The sequence below is a fragment of the Cynoglossus semilaevis genome, chromosome 16 (assembly GCF_000523025.1).
Source record: "Cynoglossus semilaevis isolate Cse_v1.0 chromosome 16, Cse_v1.0, whole genome shotgun sequence".
In the NCBI taxonomy this organism is placed as follows: Eukaryota; Metazoa; Chordata; class Actinopteri; order Pleuronectiformes; family Cynoglossidae; genus Cynoglossus; species Cynoglossus semilaevis.
This window is the reverse complement of record NC_024322.1, coordinates 371,706-389,422: the sequence shown is the minus strand read 5'-3', so window position 1 is coordinate 389,422 and position 17,717 is coordinate 371,706. Positions and strand designations below refer to the sequence as shown.

General features: G+C 38.1%; 2 protein-coding genes across 3 annotated transcripts in view; both read right to left on the bottom strand.

The window, feature by feature from the left end:
* The window catches only part of nek5 (NIMA related kinase 5), a 15,458-nt gene extending 6,420 nt beyond the window's left edge, over positions 1–9,038 (bottom strand). Inside the window, exons 1-12 of one of the 2 annotated variants that reach the window (XM_008327792.3) lie at positions 7,822–9,038; positions 6,964–7,095; positions 6,291–6,387; positions 6,103–6,200; positions 5,697–5,780; positions 4,224–4,294; positions 4,042–4,128; positions 3,486–3,540; positions 1,769–1,882; positions 1,602–1,688; positions 792–858; positions 420–520 (exon numbers count right to left, since the gene is read on the bottom strand). In XM_008327792.3, the coding sequence (XP_008326014.1) occupies positions 420–520; positions 792–858; positions 1,602–1,688; positions 1,769–1,882; positions 3,486–3,540; positions 4,042–4,128; positions 4,224–4,294; positions 5,697–5,780; positions 6,103–6,200; positions 6,291–6,387; positions 6,964–7,080 (978 nt within the window). In that variant the 5' untranslated portion in view covers positions 7,081–7,095; positions 7,822–9,038. The remainder of the gene's footprint in view (positions 1–419; positions 521–791; positions 859–1,601; positions 1,689–1,768; positions 1,883–3,485; positions 3,541–4,041; positions 4,129–4,223; positions 4,295–5,696; positions 5,781–6,102; positions 6,201–6,290; positions 6,388–6,963; positions 7,096–7,821) is intronic. The other variant, XM_025063953.1, reaches the window with a different exon arrangement.
* A 1,366-nt stretch (positions 9,039–10,404) lies between these two features.
* LOC103391508 (integral membrane protein 2B) lies at positions 10,405–17,364 on the bottom strand. The gene is made up of 7 exons (XM_008327791.2): positions 17,139–17,364; positions 13,583–13,726; positions 12,759–12,830; positions 12,541–12,690; positions 12,140–12,250; positions 11,832–11,982; positions 10,405–10,951 (listed from the first exon to the last, which is right to left on the bottom strand). Exons 1-7 carry the CDS (start codon positions 17,217–17,219, stop codon positions 10,863–10,865), a joined length of 798 nt encoding a protein of 265 aa, XP_008326013.1. The 5' UTR covers positions 17,220–17,364; the 3' UTR covers positions 10,405–10,862.
* Between the last annotated feature and the right edge of the window lie 353 nt (positions 17,365–17,717).

Here is a 17,717-nt window from a genome sequence, read left to right as displayed (position 1 = left end):
GATTCTCAGGCGTCCACTGTAGAGGCTTATATGCAACACTGCCATCAAAACCTATTCTTATCATAGAAAATGACATTTTCATAGCTGTCCACTGTGGTGGCCGTCATGCATGAAAGGGTTAAATTTAGTGAGTTCGGCTTTTATTTAAGGTGCGCTCAATAGTCCAGAAATTACGGTAGGCATTACAGTACCACTGTCACCGAAATTGCCTGTCTGTCGGGAGATCAGTCAGAAATTCCCAACATGCAGTATATCTTAATGTGATAGTATTGTTATACAAGAAGGTGTTTGTTTGCTTGTTTGTTTTAAATGTTTGATTTTTATTTTTATATACATTAAAATGCTACTGCTTAAGACCTTTAAGAGATTATGGAAATGTACATGTAAAATACTCAAAGTGTGTTCTATTGTGTCATTACCCTGTGGTGAGCAGGATTTCCAATCCTCCACTTTGGGTTGAGGTTTTGATGTTTCACAGCCGCTCCGTGTCGTTCCGCTCTTTTGGGAGTCTGGATTTTCTCTGTATCACACACACGCACATCTCGTTATTTTTACATTAGCAGAGGATACAGAGATGTTAGCTAATGTGCTCTTTATACAGTAGCCATGTTTGGAAAATTCCCTTAAGGTTTGAAGTCGTTTCTAAGATACCAGAAACTGACCACTACACATCCATAATTGTTGACTTTTTAGGAAAAACCTGGTATATGAACTCTTTTTTTTTTTTTCGCAAAATGAATGAGCATGATTTACCTCAAAGGATCCTAAAAAGTATACAGTATATAACTAACTTGCAGCGCCCCCAGCTGTCATCTTGTTGCACTGTGGCGTTGCGTTACTGAACTCCTGCTGTATCACCTGCACGTAATAATTACAGACACACAGACAGATCAAATATTGAAATTCATCTTATGCAGTATGCATAAGATGAATCTCATGTATAAAGTATTCTTAGGATAAATAATGTAACAGGAACAACACTGCAACTTATTTCTGAATTTAACCCTTTCATGCATGACGGCCACTACAGTGGACAGCTATGAAAATGTCATTTTCTATGATAAGAATAGGTTTTGATGGCAGTGTTGCATATAAGCCTCTACAGTGGATGCCTGAGAATCACCCAACACTGCCATACAGTGGTCAGCCTTTGCAACTGCAGAATAATTGTGTCAACATTCAAAAAGAAAATTTGGTGTATAAAAACAGAACCAAATCAGTTCTTATTTGTATGTCTAAAAACACGTAAAAACACTTAGTAACATTTTTTTAACTCAGTATATCATGGGTCATGCATCAAAGGGTTAAACCTTTTTAAAAATGTTTTAAAAGGTTGAGTTCAATGATTTAGGCAGAGCCCAACAATCTGTTTAAAATAGAGATATATCACTCCCCTTGTCCCACAATTTGGAAATCCACAGTGTGAGTTTTTGCAACCAACACAGGCTGCCACAGGAGGTGCCATTAAGTATGTGGTTCCCCTTGTTCTGTCTATAAAATGTATATAACCATTAATAGATAGATAGATCTTTTGTGTTGTAGAGGACCTGCATGTTGAAGTCAACCTAAAGACACAAAATACTGACTGTTTATTTACTCACCTCTGGATCCAAGTGTTTCTGTATGAGTTTCTCCAGAAAAGGACGTTTGAGGATACAGCTGACGGATGGGCGATCACAGGGATTCACCTTTACGGAGACAGAATGCGTGATGTCTTGATGGCTCATTCTTAATCTCACAGAGTGACATCATAACCAGCTACACTAACCTTTATAAGTTGAGTCACAAGAAGGCAGAGATCGTATGAGTAGCATCCTGGTACTGGGTTGAAGCGCCCGCCGCAGATCTTACTGACAAGCTGCCGCAGACTGCTTCCTTCAAACTGCAGTGGGAACATACAAACACGGATATACGTTAGCTGTAAGCAGAGGCGTGGACTCGAGTCTCATGACTTGGACTCGAGTCAGACTCGAGTCATCAATTTGATGACTTTAGACTCGACTTGACAAAATGTAAAGAGACTTGGAACTCGACTTGGACTTTAACATCAATGACTCGTGACTTCACTTGGACTCGAGCCCTTTGACTCGACAAGACTCGATACTTTCTCCGAAACCCAAAGATTATAAAGTAAGTTATTGAGGAGCGCTCTGTATCTAATCATTGTGTACGTGTGTGCGTACCTGTGTGTGTATGTGCTGTCGGCACAACATCCAATCAAATTAGACCCACGTTGTTTTGACGCGATAATATCGAGCCAATCAAATTGCGGGACAACCAATGAGAAAGAGCTGTCGAACAATGCGCAGGTTAGAGAAAACGATAGCAAAGATCGTGTTGTTCGGATTTAAAAACTACGATATGGTCAACAAAAAACGAGTGGCAGTGAGTGGAAGGACTCGAAAGGACTCAAAAACAGAAACGGCAGGACTTGGGACTTGACTTGACACTTTTCAGTCTTGACTTGGATTGGACTCGGACTTTGCCTATTTTGACTTGAGACTTAAGTGCAAAGACTTGAGACTTGCTTGTGACTTGCAAAGCAATGACTTGGTCCCACATCTGGCTGTAAGCCACTCTGGTTGTTACTGCAGTGTTTTGTTATGGATTCAACACACTGAGGTACAAAGATCAAATGAGATATTTGAACTGAAAAGAAGACAGAATTTGCTTGTCCACTGCTGCCTCCTGAGGTCAGTTTGGGTCACTGAGGTAAACGCAAACGCAAATCTGAACTAAAGTGAAAGTGAATTATTTGTCATTGTGACACAGCACACCACTGCACACAATGAAATGTGATCACCAAAGTGAGCAGGGGGCAGCTTAAGCTGCGAGGGACGGTGCCATGCTCAGCGCACCTCAGTGGCAGCTGGTGGACTCGAACCTGAAACCTTCTGGAACCGAGTCCGCTTTCTTTGCCACCGATCCAGCACCCTTTTTTTTTTAAAACCTACATTCCCACAACAACTTGAGCTAATGTGATTTTTACTGCTTTAGACCTTTTAGATTAGGCCAGTGTTTACTTAATTATTTTCTGAAAATACGTTTTTTTTACCCTCCCTCTCAAAATAAAAAACTATTGAGTGCCTGGTTATGTTTTATATTTTATATTTATCTGTACAAACCACTATGAGTTGGTGGCACCAGCATTCTGCATACAATCCCGATTATCAAAATAGATTAATAAAAATGAGCTGCTCTGCTGCCATCTAGTGACCTTGTCACTAGATGCTTGTATATTTTAGATATTTATATATTATATTTATTATATATTATATTTTATATATTTTAGCTTGTATATTTTAAGCATGAATAATGACATGCTAAAAAAATAAATGCGCAGCACGTGACCCCTCCGCCCCCCCCCCCCCCCCCCCCGTCCCAGGAGGGCAAGCCCCACTATTTGAGAAGCACCAGCTTAGGCTGAGTTGAGGGATTAGGCGTTGAATGAGGACCAAAAGTATAATCGGAGAGAGAATACTTACTGGATGCCTCAATGTGCAGAGCTCGTACAAGACACAGCCCAGAGACCAGATATCCCTGCAGACACGAATACACACATGCATAAAAGAAAAACCACAAAGGGGGTGTATGTGCAATGTTGTGAAACACAACAAAAAAAAAATAAAGAAATAAAATTAAATGTTTCAAAGCTAAACACTAAGTATTTATATGAAATAAATCGGTCTGTGCAAATACGCACATACATTTACATTTAAACTTCTTTTAAGTTAAGGTTTAAGTGAACCTGACTTTGCAGCTAATGTGACTCTAAATCTGAGGAAGAGGAAGTGAATGTGCCCTGAGCCTGTGTGTTTGCACTTGTTGAGAAGTGAGACACTTTTTTAGTCTCACTTCTCACTTTTTCAAACGCGGCACACGAGCATCATTTTCTAGGAATTAAAAACAAACAAGTCTACAGTTTATAATTTCACCTAGAAAGCACTTTTCATTTCAGGTCTAAGATGACGTGTTGTTTTGACAGTGACCGAAGGTCACATGAAATCAAGTGAGAACAGAAAAGCTCTCACGCATACGTACGTTTTATTGTTATATGGTTGATTCTCACAGATCTCAGGTGAGAGGTAGTACGGTGTTCCAACAAAAGTACGAGCCATCTCCATGGTGCTGTACACACACACACAAGCATGAACATATCTTAACACAATCTTGATGTTTTCCCGAATGCTGTCACGGTGTTACTGTGTCTACGTAACACTCACTTCTTCAACATTCTTGCGATGCCAAAGTCACCTAGTTTGGCTGTCATCCCGCCGCTGGTGAGAAAGATGTTCTGGACAACAAAGAGCAACAGTGAGCGTGTTTGTGTGTCTGAAGTTGAAATTCTTCTGGAAAAAAATACAATTCTTTGTACAGACTATTAAAACAAACTATTAAAGGAAAGAATGGATTCCATTTTCTTAGTGACCTAAAAATTAGAGATGGCTCAATATACCACTTTTTCATGTCCAGTACCGATACTGCAACTTGGAGTATCTGTAGATACCAATATCAATCTGATAACTTCTTTTCTTCCCCATCACGCTGCAGGCTGCTGTTGCTAAGGCGATAGAATATTTGAGCTAGGGTTTGATCCTAAACTTTCGACCAATATCGGACAGATACCAATACCAAAGAGTCGACCAATATCGGACAGATACCAATACAGATACCAATACCAAAGAATATATTTTCTTGTTCATTATGTATATTTTTCTAAAGTTTTACTTTAATTTTAGAGTGCTTTTTGCTTTTTAGTTCTTTTTACTCTATTTATTGTGTTAACTCCTCTTCTCTCTTTTTCTGCACTGCCACTGGCTACTGTACTAGTATGTTTCCCCCAAGGGGGATGAATAAAGCCCTACTCTACTCTCTACTCTACTCTATTGTATTGAGCCATCCCTACTGAATATATGTATCGTAATTCCTGGACTATAAGTCGCTACTGTTTTCACATGCTTAAAAAAATTATGCAGCTAATTTATGGATTTACGAGAATAAATGATAAATGATAATAAAGACCCCAACTTCCCTGTTTCTGTTTACCTCTGCTGTGGACAAGCACAAAGTGAACGGAGTTAGCTCCGGAGCTAATGTTAGCTTCGGCTCTGGAGCAAATCACTAAGTCTCCCCTGTGCATTTCAACTACGGTCGGGGCTCCGGGAATGAGCTAACGTGTAACCATCTCAGAAAAAAACATTTATTTAATTAAAAGTGAAAAAAAAAATGGACACCTGCGGCTTATAGAAAAGTGCGACCTATATATTTACAATTTTTTTTTTTCTTTTTAAATTTAGTGGGCGGGCTTTTAGTCCAGAATTTACGGTAACCAACAGCATCATTAGATCTAAGATAAATTAGATATCTTAACCTCACTGACATTTCCGATGAGAAAATACAGCTTACGAGTAGATACTAGTACAACTCCTCCAAACCTACGTCTGCAGAATGACTGATTTAGGCTCAAATTCTCATGAAAGGATTTCCATGATCTACAGCAGAAGATCTGTAGACCACTGTTAAAACTGCAGTTCACAGTGATATAAGAACATGATCTTAGATCAAGATCAAGCAGATGTAATAGGCTAAGTTTATTGACACGTTTTTTGGGGGGGGGTTTCTTTGAGGATCACATTCGATTTGCTGGTACTAGCTGCAGGAGGTGCTTACAGTTTTTTTTACTGTTACAGTGTTACCTGAGCTTTAATGTCTCTGTGGAGAACCTTCCTGTCATGAATGTGTTTGAGGCCCAGACAGATTTGAACAAACCAGCTCAGAATCTGTGAAGAAATACACTGTTAATTCTTGTTTATGTCCATGTCTATGTATCTGAGTTAGTAGCCTATTAAAAAAAAAAAAGTCGAGTTCTCATTTCAATACGCGTTAATGAGCCTAAATGCTACCAGCAACCATCATTAGACTACAAAACAATAAGAAGGAGAAGAAGAAGAAGAAGAAAAGGTGCAATATAACAAAGACGGCATCACCCCGATATATCTGTCACTCGTACCGAAAACGTACCGAACCGTGACCCCCCCACCTAGGTACGTACCGAACCATGACTTGTGTGTACCGTTAGACCCCTAGTGTGTGTGTGTATACCTGTTCTTCAGAAAAAGGAAGTCCTCTTTGCATGCTGATCCTCCTCATCAGATCTCCTCCATCGCAGAACTCCATCACTATAAACAGAGTGCTGCCCTCTGAACACACACACACACACACACACACACACACACAGCATTATGGGTGATAATGTGATCTCTGTGTTAATTGTCCTAAATTTGACATACCTTTAAATGATGTGATAAAGGACACAATATTTGGGTGATTCATCTTTGACAGCAGCAGTACCTCTGTTTTAGATGCTTCTTTCTCCTTCATTGACAACTAAGCAAAAAAATAAGACATTGTTATGGTTTTATGGCTGCTCCTTTCATACCCACACCTATAGGAATTGATAGATAGACAGACAGACAGATAGATAGATAGATAGATAGATAGATAGAGAGACAGATAGATAGATAGAGAGATAGACAGATAGATAGATAGATGGATAGATAGATCGATTAGATAGATAGATAGAAAGTATATACATATATGCATATGTACATGTATACATGTAAAAAAAATACATACATGTGAACATATACTAAGGATATAAAAATATATTTGTGTATAAAAAATATAACTGTTATCAGTTAATACTGATTATTGTTGGGTTGTTATTGTTAACATGTAAACTTAGGACAGTTTATAACTGTTTTCCAGTTATATATGACAAGGCAATGTCTTGTGACTCTTTAAATCAAACACGTCTTAAGTCCTAACCAGAATAGCCATATTAACACATAGAACCCCCTACTGGACACCTTTGATAATACAATTACAATTCTCAATTATGAATGAATACAATTATAATACAAAAACTCAATGAAAAAGGGGGTCGAAGTTCATCTTTCTCACCATTCTTAGGTCGATCTGTTTGATCACGCTCTGTCTGTCTCCTCCCATCTCCCTGACCAGAAAGACTTTCCCAAACGCTCCTTCTCCAATCTGACTGATTACCTGGTAGTTGTTCATAACCCTTAAATCAATCTGGAAAACGAGAGAGAAACGTGTAAACAATAGAAACAATTAGATGTTTGAATACTTTTCCACACTAAAATAAACCTTTAACATAAACTTGAAGAGATACTTCTGATACCCCACATCTCAATGGAATTTAATTCCTCATTGTACATCCTCTTTGTTTGGTCGTTTGATTTGCCTCCTGCCTCTCTGATGTAATTTAAATGTTGACAAATTTGGAATAATATATATATATTAATATATATATTATATAAAATAAAATACATTTTCTTACAATATTGGTTTGATAATGAAATCCTCATGGTCAGCCAATTATTTAATCAATATGGACAGCACTATACTCTACTATACAACATTATGGGATACACAATACTTTTGGATCCACAAAAGTTGTAACATTTTTAATTTTATTAAAACAAAATATATAATTATATTAACGCAATTTAATCCTCACTAATTCAAAGTTTTTTCCCCTGAAAAGATTTCTTCGTTTTATATATGTGTATACATATAAATATATATATACATATATATATATATACACCTATACATATTTATACATGTATGTATACCGAATATATAGTAGACTGCTGTAGACTTTTTTCTAGTCAATAAGAGTAACCGTTACCATGGAGACACAAATATAGACACTTATAGCTCCTTGTTAGCGATAGCACTAACTACACATATCGGCCGTTCGTAACTGTTGTTTTTCACATCGAAGAAACTCACCTGTACTTCCTCGTTTACCGTGGGGAAAAGTGAGGATGTCCGAAAACAGAATTCCAACGTGGCGACTGCGCGAGACAGCAGCTGAAGAGAGCAAACAATCAGTGACGCAGGGAATATTGGGAGTTGTAGTACAGCATACTTTTTTTTTAAAGGCGCTTCTCACCCACCTGCTGAGCGAACCACTTTTAACTGGGGACTTTTTTCCCTCAGGAACATTTACCTATAAACAAATGCCATTCTAACACCATTGTTACAAAACATTTTCATTTAACATTCTTTATTAACTTATAGTTAGTTAATTATTATTGGCAGGTCTTTTTAATGACAAGCGCATTAGCTAAGCACACTTATGTCACATTAGCTTACATAGCATAGCTTGAATTGGTCTCCACTCAGTCACAGAAAATTGATACAGTGTACAAGAAATCTTTAATTAATAAGCACACAGAGATAAGTTGTTACAATTACAAATAAGAGTATAAGGTAGTGTACACATTATCCATTAAATAATTGGAGATGTAATCATTTTTAATAGAGACTGTTCAACAAAAGTATCACACAACCAAAAAAACAGGAACTGTTCTTTCAAGTTTCTCAAGTACAAGTACATTTTTTTGTTTTTTATGAGTAATTTGTTTTTATAAAATTGAAAATATTTGTGGTCTTACCCACATTTGTAAATAAAGTCCATTCATATTGTTTTCAACTTTTCTCTTCATGAATCGCTCTGCCGTCATATATCTTAGCAGTTATCATATATCAATTTTTTTTTTTGCAGCAATAAATAAGGTTTTGCACTTTAGTTAGAAGACGTTCTAAACATAATTAAATTAAATAGATAAATGTTGGGTTCTTATCTGCCTTCCATTTGACATGGTAGTGTTGAAAGAATGCATGAGAGCAATTTGGGATTTAACAAGTGTAAATAAGATTTTGTGATATTATTTGGAGGAGCATGCTAATAGATTATTTAGACTTCTTAAATCCAATTGTAGTAGCCAGGCCTTAACATAGCACTGTAGTGATGGTGAAAACAAAAAACCACACCATTCAGTGTTTCCTCCCATTCTGTGGTCTTACGGTGCTATAAAAAACCTAAAGCCCTGCCATGTGTTTGTTGACAGTGACTCAGACAATGTATTATAGTCACATCAAGTGTGACTTCCTGTAGCTCAGTACTTCTCAAAGTGTAGGGCAGGCCCCCGTTACGCCCGTTACGTGCTTGTGGACAGAAATGTTTTTACGCCCCTTGTGCTATTGAGAATCTGATAACATGTATATTTGTATCTGTACCCACTGTATGAGTTGCTGCCACCTAGTGACTGGAGGTTTGTTATCATCCAAGCATTACAGCAGTGGTACACTTATGTCAATATGTGTTCCATATTCCATTGGAAGCCCCTCAAGCCCCCTGGTACCTTACCACGGCCAGGCCCACTATTTGAGTAGTATTGCCTTGTTCCAAGATTGTTCAATACAGACATCTTTCTGTTGTCTGTTTCCTTTACAGTACAGTAGGAAAAAAGTCCTTGACACCGTGAGGCTCCTAATTTCACTCAACAGTCATTTTGTCTGGGTCTTTGTGGAGTCCATCAGAGGTTGTTCTCTCTAGTCATTTTGTCTGGGTCTTTGTGGAGTTCATCAGAGGTTGTTCTCCCTCTGTATTATTCAAGTAGTTACTGAGGCTGAACAGTGATGAAAGATTAATCAGTCCACCAACTTTGTTACTCATGGTACCAGGAATGACTCAATACTTGAGTCCCTTCAGTGCACTGTAGAAGTGGGTCATCATTTCTAACAACGCAGGAAAGAAAGCCAGCCAAGGCCACACGACGTCCGTTACATATTTACATTTTGTCTCCCGAAGAAGGTGGGAATTGCAATGTGTCCTGTTCCTGTGCAATATTAATTTATAACTACCATATTTTCTGCACTATTAGTCGCACTTTTTGTATCCTTTGGCTAGGTTAAAATATCACTTTTTTTCTTAATTTCCCCAGTTTGTTTTGGTTCTAATGTAAATAATGTAAATTCTAATGTAAATAGTAATTGAATTACCAAACTTAACTAGCAACACTGTGTAAAATACAAATGTATCCAGGCTCTTGTTCTTGTTTTAAATGTGGCTTAAGCATATGTGGTTGGACTGCAGTGTACTTCCTCCTTCTTTTTGGTTCTAATGTAAATAATGTAAATAGTAATGTTGAATTACCAAACTTAACGAGCAACACTGTGCAAAATACAAATGTGTCCAGGCTCTTGTTCTTGTTTAAAATGTGTAAACATATGTGCTTGGACTGCAGTGTACTTCCTCCTTCGCAACCTTATCACTTTGCAGGTTCCTGAAACTCAAGAACTGCCCGACCAAAACTAGACATGACACTGTATATATTATTAAGGGCATAAGTTAATAGTTATCTAACCACAACAGCCTGTGTGACAGTGCTGTGACTTTCATGCTGTTCATTCTGGTACTTACTTTTTCTTATGCCTATTCAATTTGAGCTGAGCTGTGTTTCTTTGTGAATACATAGTTGCCCTGACCTGTGCATTTGGCAGCATACCAGAAATACAAACACAACATTTTGTCTTATTTTTGTAAGGGTTTTAATGAGATTATATAAACAAAGTAGTAGAATGTGTTTTTATCCAAAAGAAATAAACTTAACAGAAAACCGTAGATAAAAATTGAAGGGCGTAGAGATTATTCTATTTTTCAAACAATGAATGAATATTTAAAACAATTTCTTAGCTCAAACAAAAGTAAAGTTATGCCTTAATAATCACGTTGTGGGGGGTTTTCTGCAATTAAAATAATTTAATTTTAAAAATCAAAGATGACAGTATAAAAGCCCTCTTCCCTCCATGTAAGTGAGAAACATAGAGAATTACATAGTTTCAACACAGTTTTGAAATTTAAAAAGCAGTAAATTGTCACCTCATTTTCCTGACAAAACCACTTGAACAGAAGTTCAGAAAATGAACATTGAACAACAGGTGAGGATTAAAATATGTTAGACCCTGGGAGCAAGTATGAGAACCTACGGCTCACAGATCAGTGTCTCCACCACCACCATGCTGCCAAAGTGACGGATTTTACGGCAGTTCAGAACCTCGCGTTTCTGCATCCCTGTAAAAGAAAAACACAGGAAAAGATGATGAGGAGTTGAGTCCTCATTTTAAGTACTTCAACAATGAACGGAAAAAGGGCAGGACTATTTACAAATTGCAAAACGAAAAAAAGACCGTAATTTCTGGTCCATAAGCCGCTACTTTTTACTTTTTTAAGGATTTTTCCAAACCCATGGTTTGGTGCTGACCTCGGTATAGCCATTACAGTTCGGTTTATTTTGGGTAAAGGATCGCCCCCATGTCTCCTGACGTTCCTACCTTGTTAACCGCTAATTATTGTAATGTTGATGAGTCGAGCAAGCAGATGATTGGGTCCTGTCATAATTGCGTTTCGGTGGAAGTTGGGACCTTTTCTGCTTCTGCAACAAGGTTTCCCTTCACACGCTTCAAAACATATTGTAACTCGGGTGTATTTATAGGGAACGCATTGTACCGTAATCAGTCTTTTTTTTTTTTCTTTTTAGAAATTTGGATGCAATTGACTGACCTCATTTGATCACAAAAATGACATATGACGTATTTTCTGGACTATAAGTCGCTCCAGAGTTGCACTAGCCAAAGAATGCATAATAAAGAAGAAAAAATAGACATATATAAGTCGCTCCCGAGTATAAGTCGCACCAGTTAAAGAATGAAAAAGGTGACTTACAGACCGGAAAATACTGTAACTGAAAATAACTACTATTACTGGAATTATTTTGACACATTTCACTCTGTAAGTACAAACCCCTAAGTTGGCATTCTGGCATACGGAAGGTGTTTTAAAAAGCCAACGCAAGTACAGGCGGGAAGAGCAGAAGGAAAGGAGCAGCAAGGAGATAACAGAGGTTATTCAGCAAGATCTCTCAACAAAATCAATGTCTCTTTATGCTTGTTACCCAAGATGTGGTCTCTGCGTTGCAGTTTGAAGGTCTCTCTTCCACGGCAGACGTTATAGATGTAGTAGCCAAGTTGCTCAACATGATAGAGACGCTCTGTGACCACCATCTCCTCGTGGACAAGGTAGGTTTGAGGGAAGTACTTCTCTGCCTGTGGGACAGAGAGCAGAAAACAGAGGGCAATGTAACAGTTCACATTCAAGAAAGAGCACAAGACATCTGGAAATGACAGAAAATGAACAGATAGTGACAGACATTTAAGCCATGACTTGGGGTGGGATTCAACCCAACATGATACTTCTTGTTACCTTGATGCTGGTAAGAAGATCCTGGAAGTTCTTGGGAGGAAGAACTATGGAGGTGTTCAGAGGAATCACATAGCATTTGTTCAGGGTTAGGTCAAGGTAGGCCGTCAACATCTGCAAATAGAAGGAAAAAAAGGTAAGGAAAGTGGAAGGAAAGTGAACTACTTGTCATTATGACACAGCACACCACAGCACACAACGAAATGTGACCTCTCCATTTTACCCATCACCAAAGTGAGCGAGGGGGCATCTTAAGCTTGGGGAGCATTGTGTCGGGAGAGTGCCATGCTGAGAGCACCTCAGTGGTAACTTGGCAGCTGGTGGACTCAAACTTGAAACCTTACGGATCCAGTACTCAACATACAAACATCTTTGTGTGTGTGTGGGTGAGCGTATGCACCAACCCTCGGGAAATCATGCACAATGGTGGCGGGATCTCCGTTCTCAAACTCAGGAACAGGAACGTTGATCAGCTCCACCTGCTCCTCCTGCAGGATTCTGATCTTCTCCTCCAGCAGGTAGAGGTGGTGAGAGCTGGAAAACTCCACGTGCACCTGCAGAACACGTGTATGTTATTAACCAACCCATTGACCATCATTTCTTCTGAGTCTTTCGGTCCTACCTCCTCCTCTTCGTCTCTGATCATATAGTCTTCTTCACGGTATTGGAGTCCACACACAAACACCTCACCGTTCTAAAGACACAAACAAACGGACACAAAATGACAAAGAAAGACTAAGATTTTGAACCACTGTATCAATTGGTAAAGTTTGTGAATAGAAAGTCTTTGCAATAAATAAAACTGTTGTCGAGCGCCTCCCTTTTCAAACAATTCGGTTTAAGAACAACATTTTTAACCAAAAGTTGCCCCAGTTGTCAGACCATAACTCGGTTGCCAAACAAGTGACAATACCACGCAAGCAGCAAGTGATCACTAAGTGACTCGGTGTGTGGCGTCAGTCTTGCCTCATCCCGCACTCGGGGTATATATGCTAAGAACTGTTGTCTGATTTTGCCAGTATTTATTGCAAAAGTTGTTTACTCGTAACATGGAAAAGTGGTATTTCGGGTAGCGCGTATCTTGAAGAATCATTAAGAAAATGTAGAAAATTCAGAAGTCCTCCATACCCTTATGGGTAGTCAGTTTGGAAATTCAGAAGTCCTCCATACCCTTATGAGTAGTCAGTTTGGCAAAAAATAAAATAAAAAATAAAAAAATAACCCTTTTCAATGTGAATAACCTTAAAATAATAAAACCAAGATATGAATTCATCAATATTAATGATAAAAAAGGCATTTTATGTATCATTAATAAAAAAAATATATGCATTGCACCAAAACACATCATTAGGTTATAATATTCAAAAATACTGAATACATTTATTTTCACTGTAAAATCAACTGGTTGATGTGGTCCATGATTATCGAACAGATTCAACTTCTCACCTCAGAATAGTATCTGAACAGATAAACTCCGCCCACCACCACACCTGACAACATGAGGGCCAGACCAAGACACATGCACCAGCACCAGGCTTGGTTTTGCTGACGAGAAACAGGAACCACAGCGGGTTTGGCTGCTTCAGGATCCTGAAGGAGGGAGACAAGAGAGTACGGCGTTCAGCCATGTCTTTAAAACATAACAAGAATTGCAAATAATAAACAGTGAACGGGATTGTGTTTTGACTGTATACATACTCAAACAGAACATATTAATGTATAATTTGTGAATTCTACATATTTTTCAATTCTTACTGGGTTCCTGAGAATTGTTTCAGCAGTACAACCACAAATTGTTCTTTGTGCTACCCCAAACAAGTACACTGTGTCCACAATTATTAGCCTGTTCTTTGTGCTACCCCAAACAAGTACTCCTCAATATTTTGACAGGTGCTATGTCTGGGCACTTTATCGAGTTTGTATGGCATGAATAACACAACATAAAAAGGGATTGCTCCAAAGACTTTAACAAGATCTGCATGTGACAGAAGAAAGCTATATTCTGATAGAAACCCATAGTAAAGGTAGAGAGGACCATCCCTGTTTAATACACATGTCCACAATTATTAGCGAAGTGCGTTATGAGGCAGCTTCTTTTCCTCTGCCAAAATGGGCTATAGAAGACCTTTATATTGACTATAGGAAATCAAAAATTGTAAACTGTTTTTCACAGTGTTGTAGCGCTTGTATCGGAAAACGTGCTTCAGTATTCTAGGCGTTTCAACATCTCTGGTGACATTATGTGACCACCAAGTTGCTTTAACAACCACATTGTGGTTGCAAGGAAGATGTGATCAACAAAACCCTTTCAATCTAGTAAGAGTGTGCTGGAAGCAGACAACGGCACGGGGTGGTTGGAAGTGAGAGGCCAACCTTGTGCAAGTGTACAGTAAGGACATATCCTGCTGCCTCCGCAACATCTGCCGTACACAGTCAATAAATCAGCCGATAGTTCACAGATAGCAGCCGTTGTAGCTGTGTGTGTGTGTGTGTGTGTGATTCTGTCTGTGCACTCCACTCATGACACACACCGTTCCACATGCATGATGTGTTCTCTTCTTCCACAAAAGGTTGAAGCAGCTTGTAGATCTCATTAATATGTTAGTTGTCCAGACACAGTGACGCATTCAAACATGATATACCCATGCCATGATGGGTAGAAGAAAGATATCTTGCTAGTTGAGTTGGAAGTTGCCTCTGCCTACATTTTTATGCCATTTTACCTGACTTGATTTAGATGTGATTTACCAAAATCTGAGCCGCAAGCAGGAAGAGGTACAGTGAAGTTTTGACAGCAAAAAAAAAAAAAAAAAAAAAAAAACAGGTTCCCAAAACCAAATTTCAAAAGAAACTATATTTAGTGATTAAATGTTGCACAGTGTCAAAAGCTTACAAACAGCATTAGCCCACTAACCACTAACGGTGACGTTTCACCCTAATATTATTCACTGTGTTTTCTGAAGTCAAAAGTCGACGCAACTAACCACCAGGACATTTTAGAGCACTTCATGCTTCCTTCTGCTGACAAGATTTATGGAGATGCTGATTTCAATTTTCCAGCAGAACCTGACAATCTGCCCACACTGGTGCCAGAAAACTCAGCTGACCCATAAAGAATCGTTTGACTATCATCAAGATGAACATACAACAAACACCCAAAAAGCAAATGACCTGAAGGCTGCTATCGTAGTAGCCGGGCTTCTATTACAACTCAGGAGTGCCACAGTCTGATCACATCAATGTCCTGCTGCATTAAATCATTGTTCATCATGGCCACTGAGAGTGGACGCTGGCATGTATCTTGCCGCTGCTCTATTGTTTTGTTTATGTACAGTGTCCTTGGGTGACTTGAAAGGCGCTTATAAATAAAATGTATTATTATTATTATTATTATTATTATTATTGTGCCTTTTGCTCTGCTTGCATTTTGCTCTCATTCTGTGATGTAAATGTAGCAGTGCACACTTGTGCTGTGAGCTGCACCCCGTCCCACGAACACAAACAGTAGTTCCACTTTCAGTGCGTTTCAAGAGAGAAAGAAGAGGAAGTGGATTATTTACTTGGTGAGAATGGCAGAAAAAAGCAGCCTTTGGCTGAAAAGAAAGGGGAACAAAACTTTCGTAATTTGGAACTTTGGCCTTGAGCACTCATGTAAACAAACTGGTGAGTTTCACAGTGTTTTTTAATGTTGTTTAATATTTAAATTAAACATATACTAATCATACAATCTTATTACCACATAGTTTTTGATATTTAATTTTTTTATCATTTACATATATATTATTTAAATATTTTCACTTCGGTTTATTTTTTGGCAGTTCCTTGAACTGCCAAAATAAAATAAATTCAATAAAATAAAATGATCAAATCAGTGAATAATTATTTTGAACAGTCATGGTTTCAATATGAATGAAAACCATTGTGATTATGATTGCGCGGTCCTGGAGTTAAAAGTCAGAACATACTTTAGATATGAACATATTACTCGGAAGCCTGACTTTTGTGTTTATTACTGTATTCAACAATACTTGATTTATTTTCTTTCGGCTTGTCCGTTTTTCAGAGCGAATCATGGTTTTCCATCTCTCCCTGTTCTCTGCATCTTCTCTTCTCTGATTCCAACTATCTGCATGTCCTCCCTCACTGCATCCACATATCTCCTCTTTGGCCTTCCTCTTTTTCTCCTACCTAGTAGCTCCATCTCTAAGATTCTTCTACCAATGTATCCACTGTGCCCCCTCCGCACATGTCCAAACCATCTCAATCTGGCTTCTCAAGCTTTTTCTCCAAACCTTCCTGTCCATCCTTGTCACTCCTAAAGAGAATCTTAGCATCTTTAACTCTGCCACCTCCAGCTCCGACTCCTGTCTTCTGCCTATTGCAGAGATAATACCTTTCAAATAAGCCGAAATAATGCAAAGTTAATCGCTGGCTGGTTATGACTGTAATAGCTTGACGCAGATAAGATTGATAAAAAAAATTTAAAAAAGTAACTAAATGTTAGCAAAAGCATAATTGAAACTGAAAGTCCTGTTGCAGCTAAAATGAAAACAAGAAATTAAATTAAATGAATTAAATTGTAACGCCTATCGTATTGCGGTGTAATAAAAAAAATACATTTTTTATTACATTTTGGTCGTGTATAAAGGTCGATGAAAAACGGGGGAAGTCTATTTATTTATAAATATATACGTATTACAGATTACTGTAGTCGATGTTGTTGATATCAATTGTTTTTAAACAGGGATTATATTTCCTAATTACGACAAAATTACTTTGGATACCGAAACTTTCAAACATGTTTTAACTTGTTCAAGAATGTGCGGCCCTGGTGAAGCGGTCGACGAACTGTTAATGTACTATATCGAACACGCCTTCGTCAATAAATAAAAATGACTTTAAATCTCTATTGCTAATCTAAAAGGTAACAAAATGGGTGGTAAACACAGAACCGGACAACAGTTGTGTTCGCTGTCTCCTTCCGCCGTTTTTTCAGACTCACTGTGTTCTCAGGAAGAAGACTTTTCGCGTCCCATTTCACTTCTTTCTGTGTCAACGCAGAGCTGAAAGACACTTTCACCATGGTGACTGTGGTCTGCAACTCTTAAAACTGAAGTAATAAAGACAAGCGAATCCGAAAAGAGGGTCCTGCGTGTTGTTTTGTTTGTCTCTGTCCCTCTCTTACTGTCTCTCTCTCTCTCTCTCTGTCTCTCTCTTTGTCTTTGACTCTCTCTCTCTCTTGCCCTCTCTTTTCCGGTCAGCGCTTCAAACTAAAATAAACATGACCTGCGTCACCAGTAGACGTTTTTTCCAGCGCGATAACGAAAACAAAAATGCTGATTGTAACAGACATGAGATCACAATTAAAATTAAAAAGCATATTTATCTGTAGCAGCATGAATACATATATTTTTCAAAATAATTAAATGGAATAATTCTTTTAGAAAAAACAAACAAAACAAATGTATTAAAATTACTTTACAGCTAAAACCATATGTATTAATATTATTTAAAGGACCACGCTATAGAGTGGGAAAAATTTTGTACGTTAATAGTAATCAGTTACCGAAAGTAAAGCTTG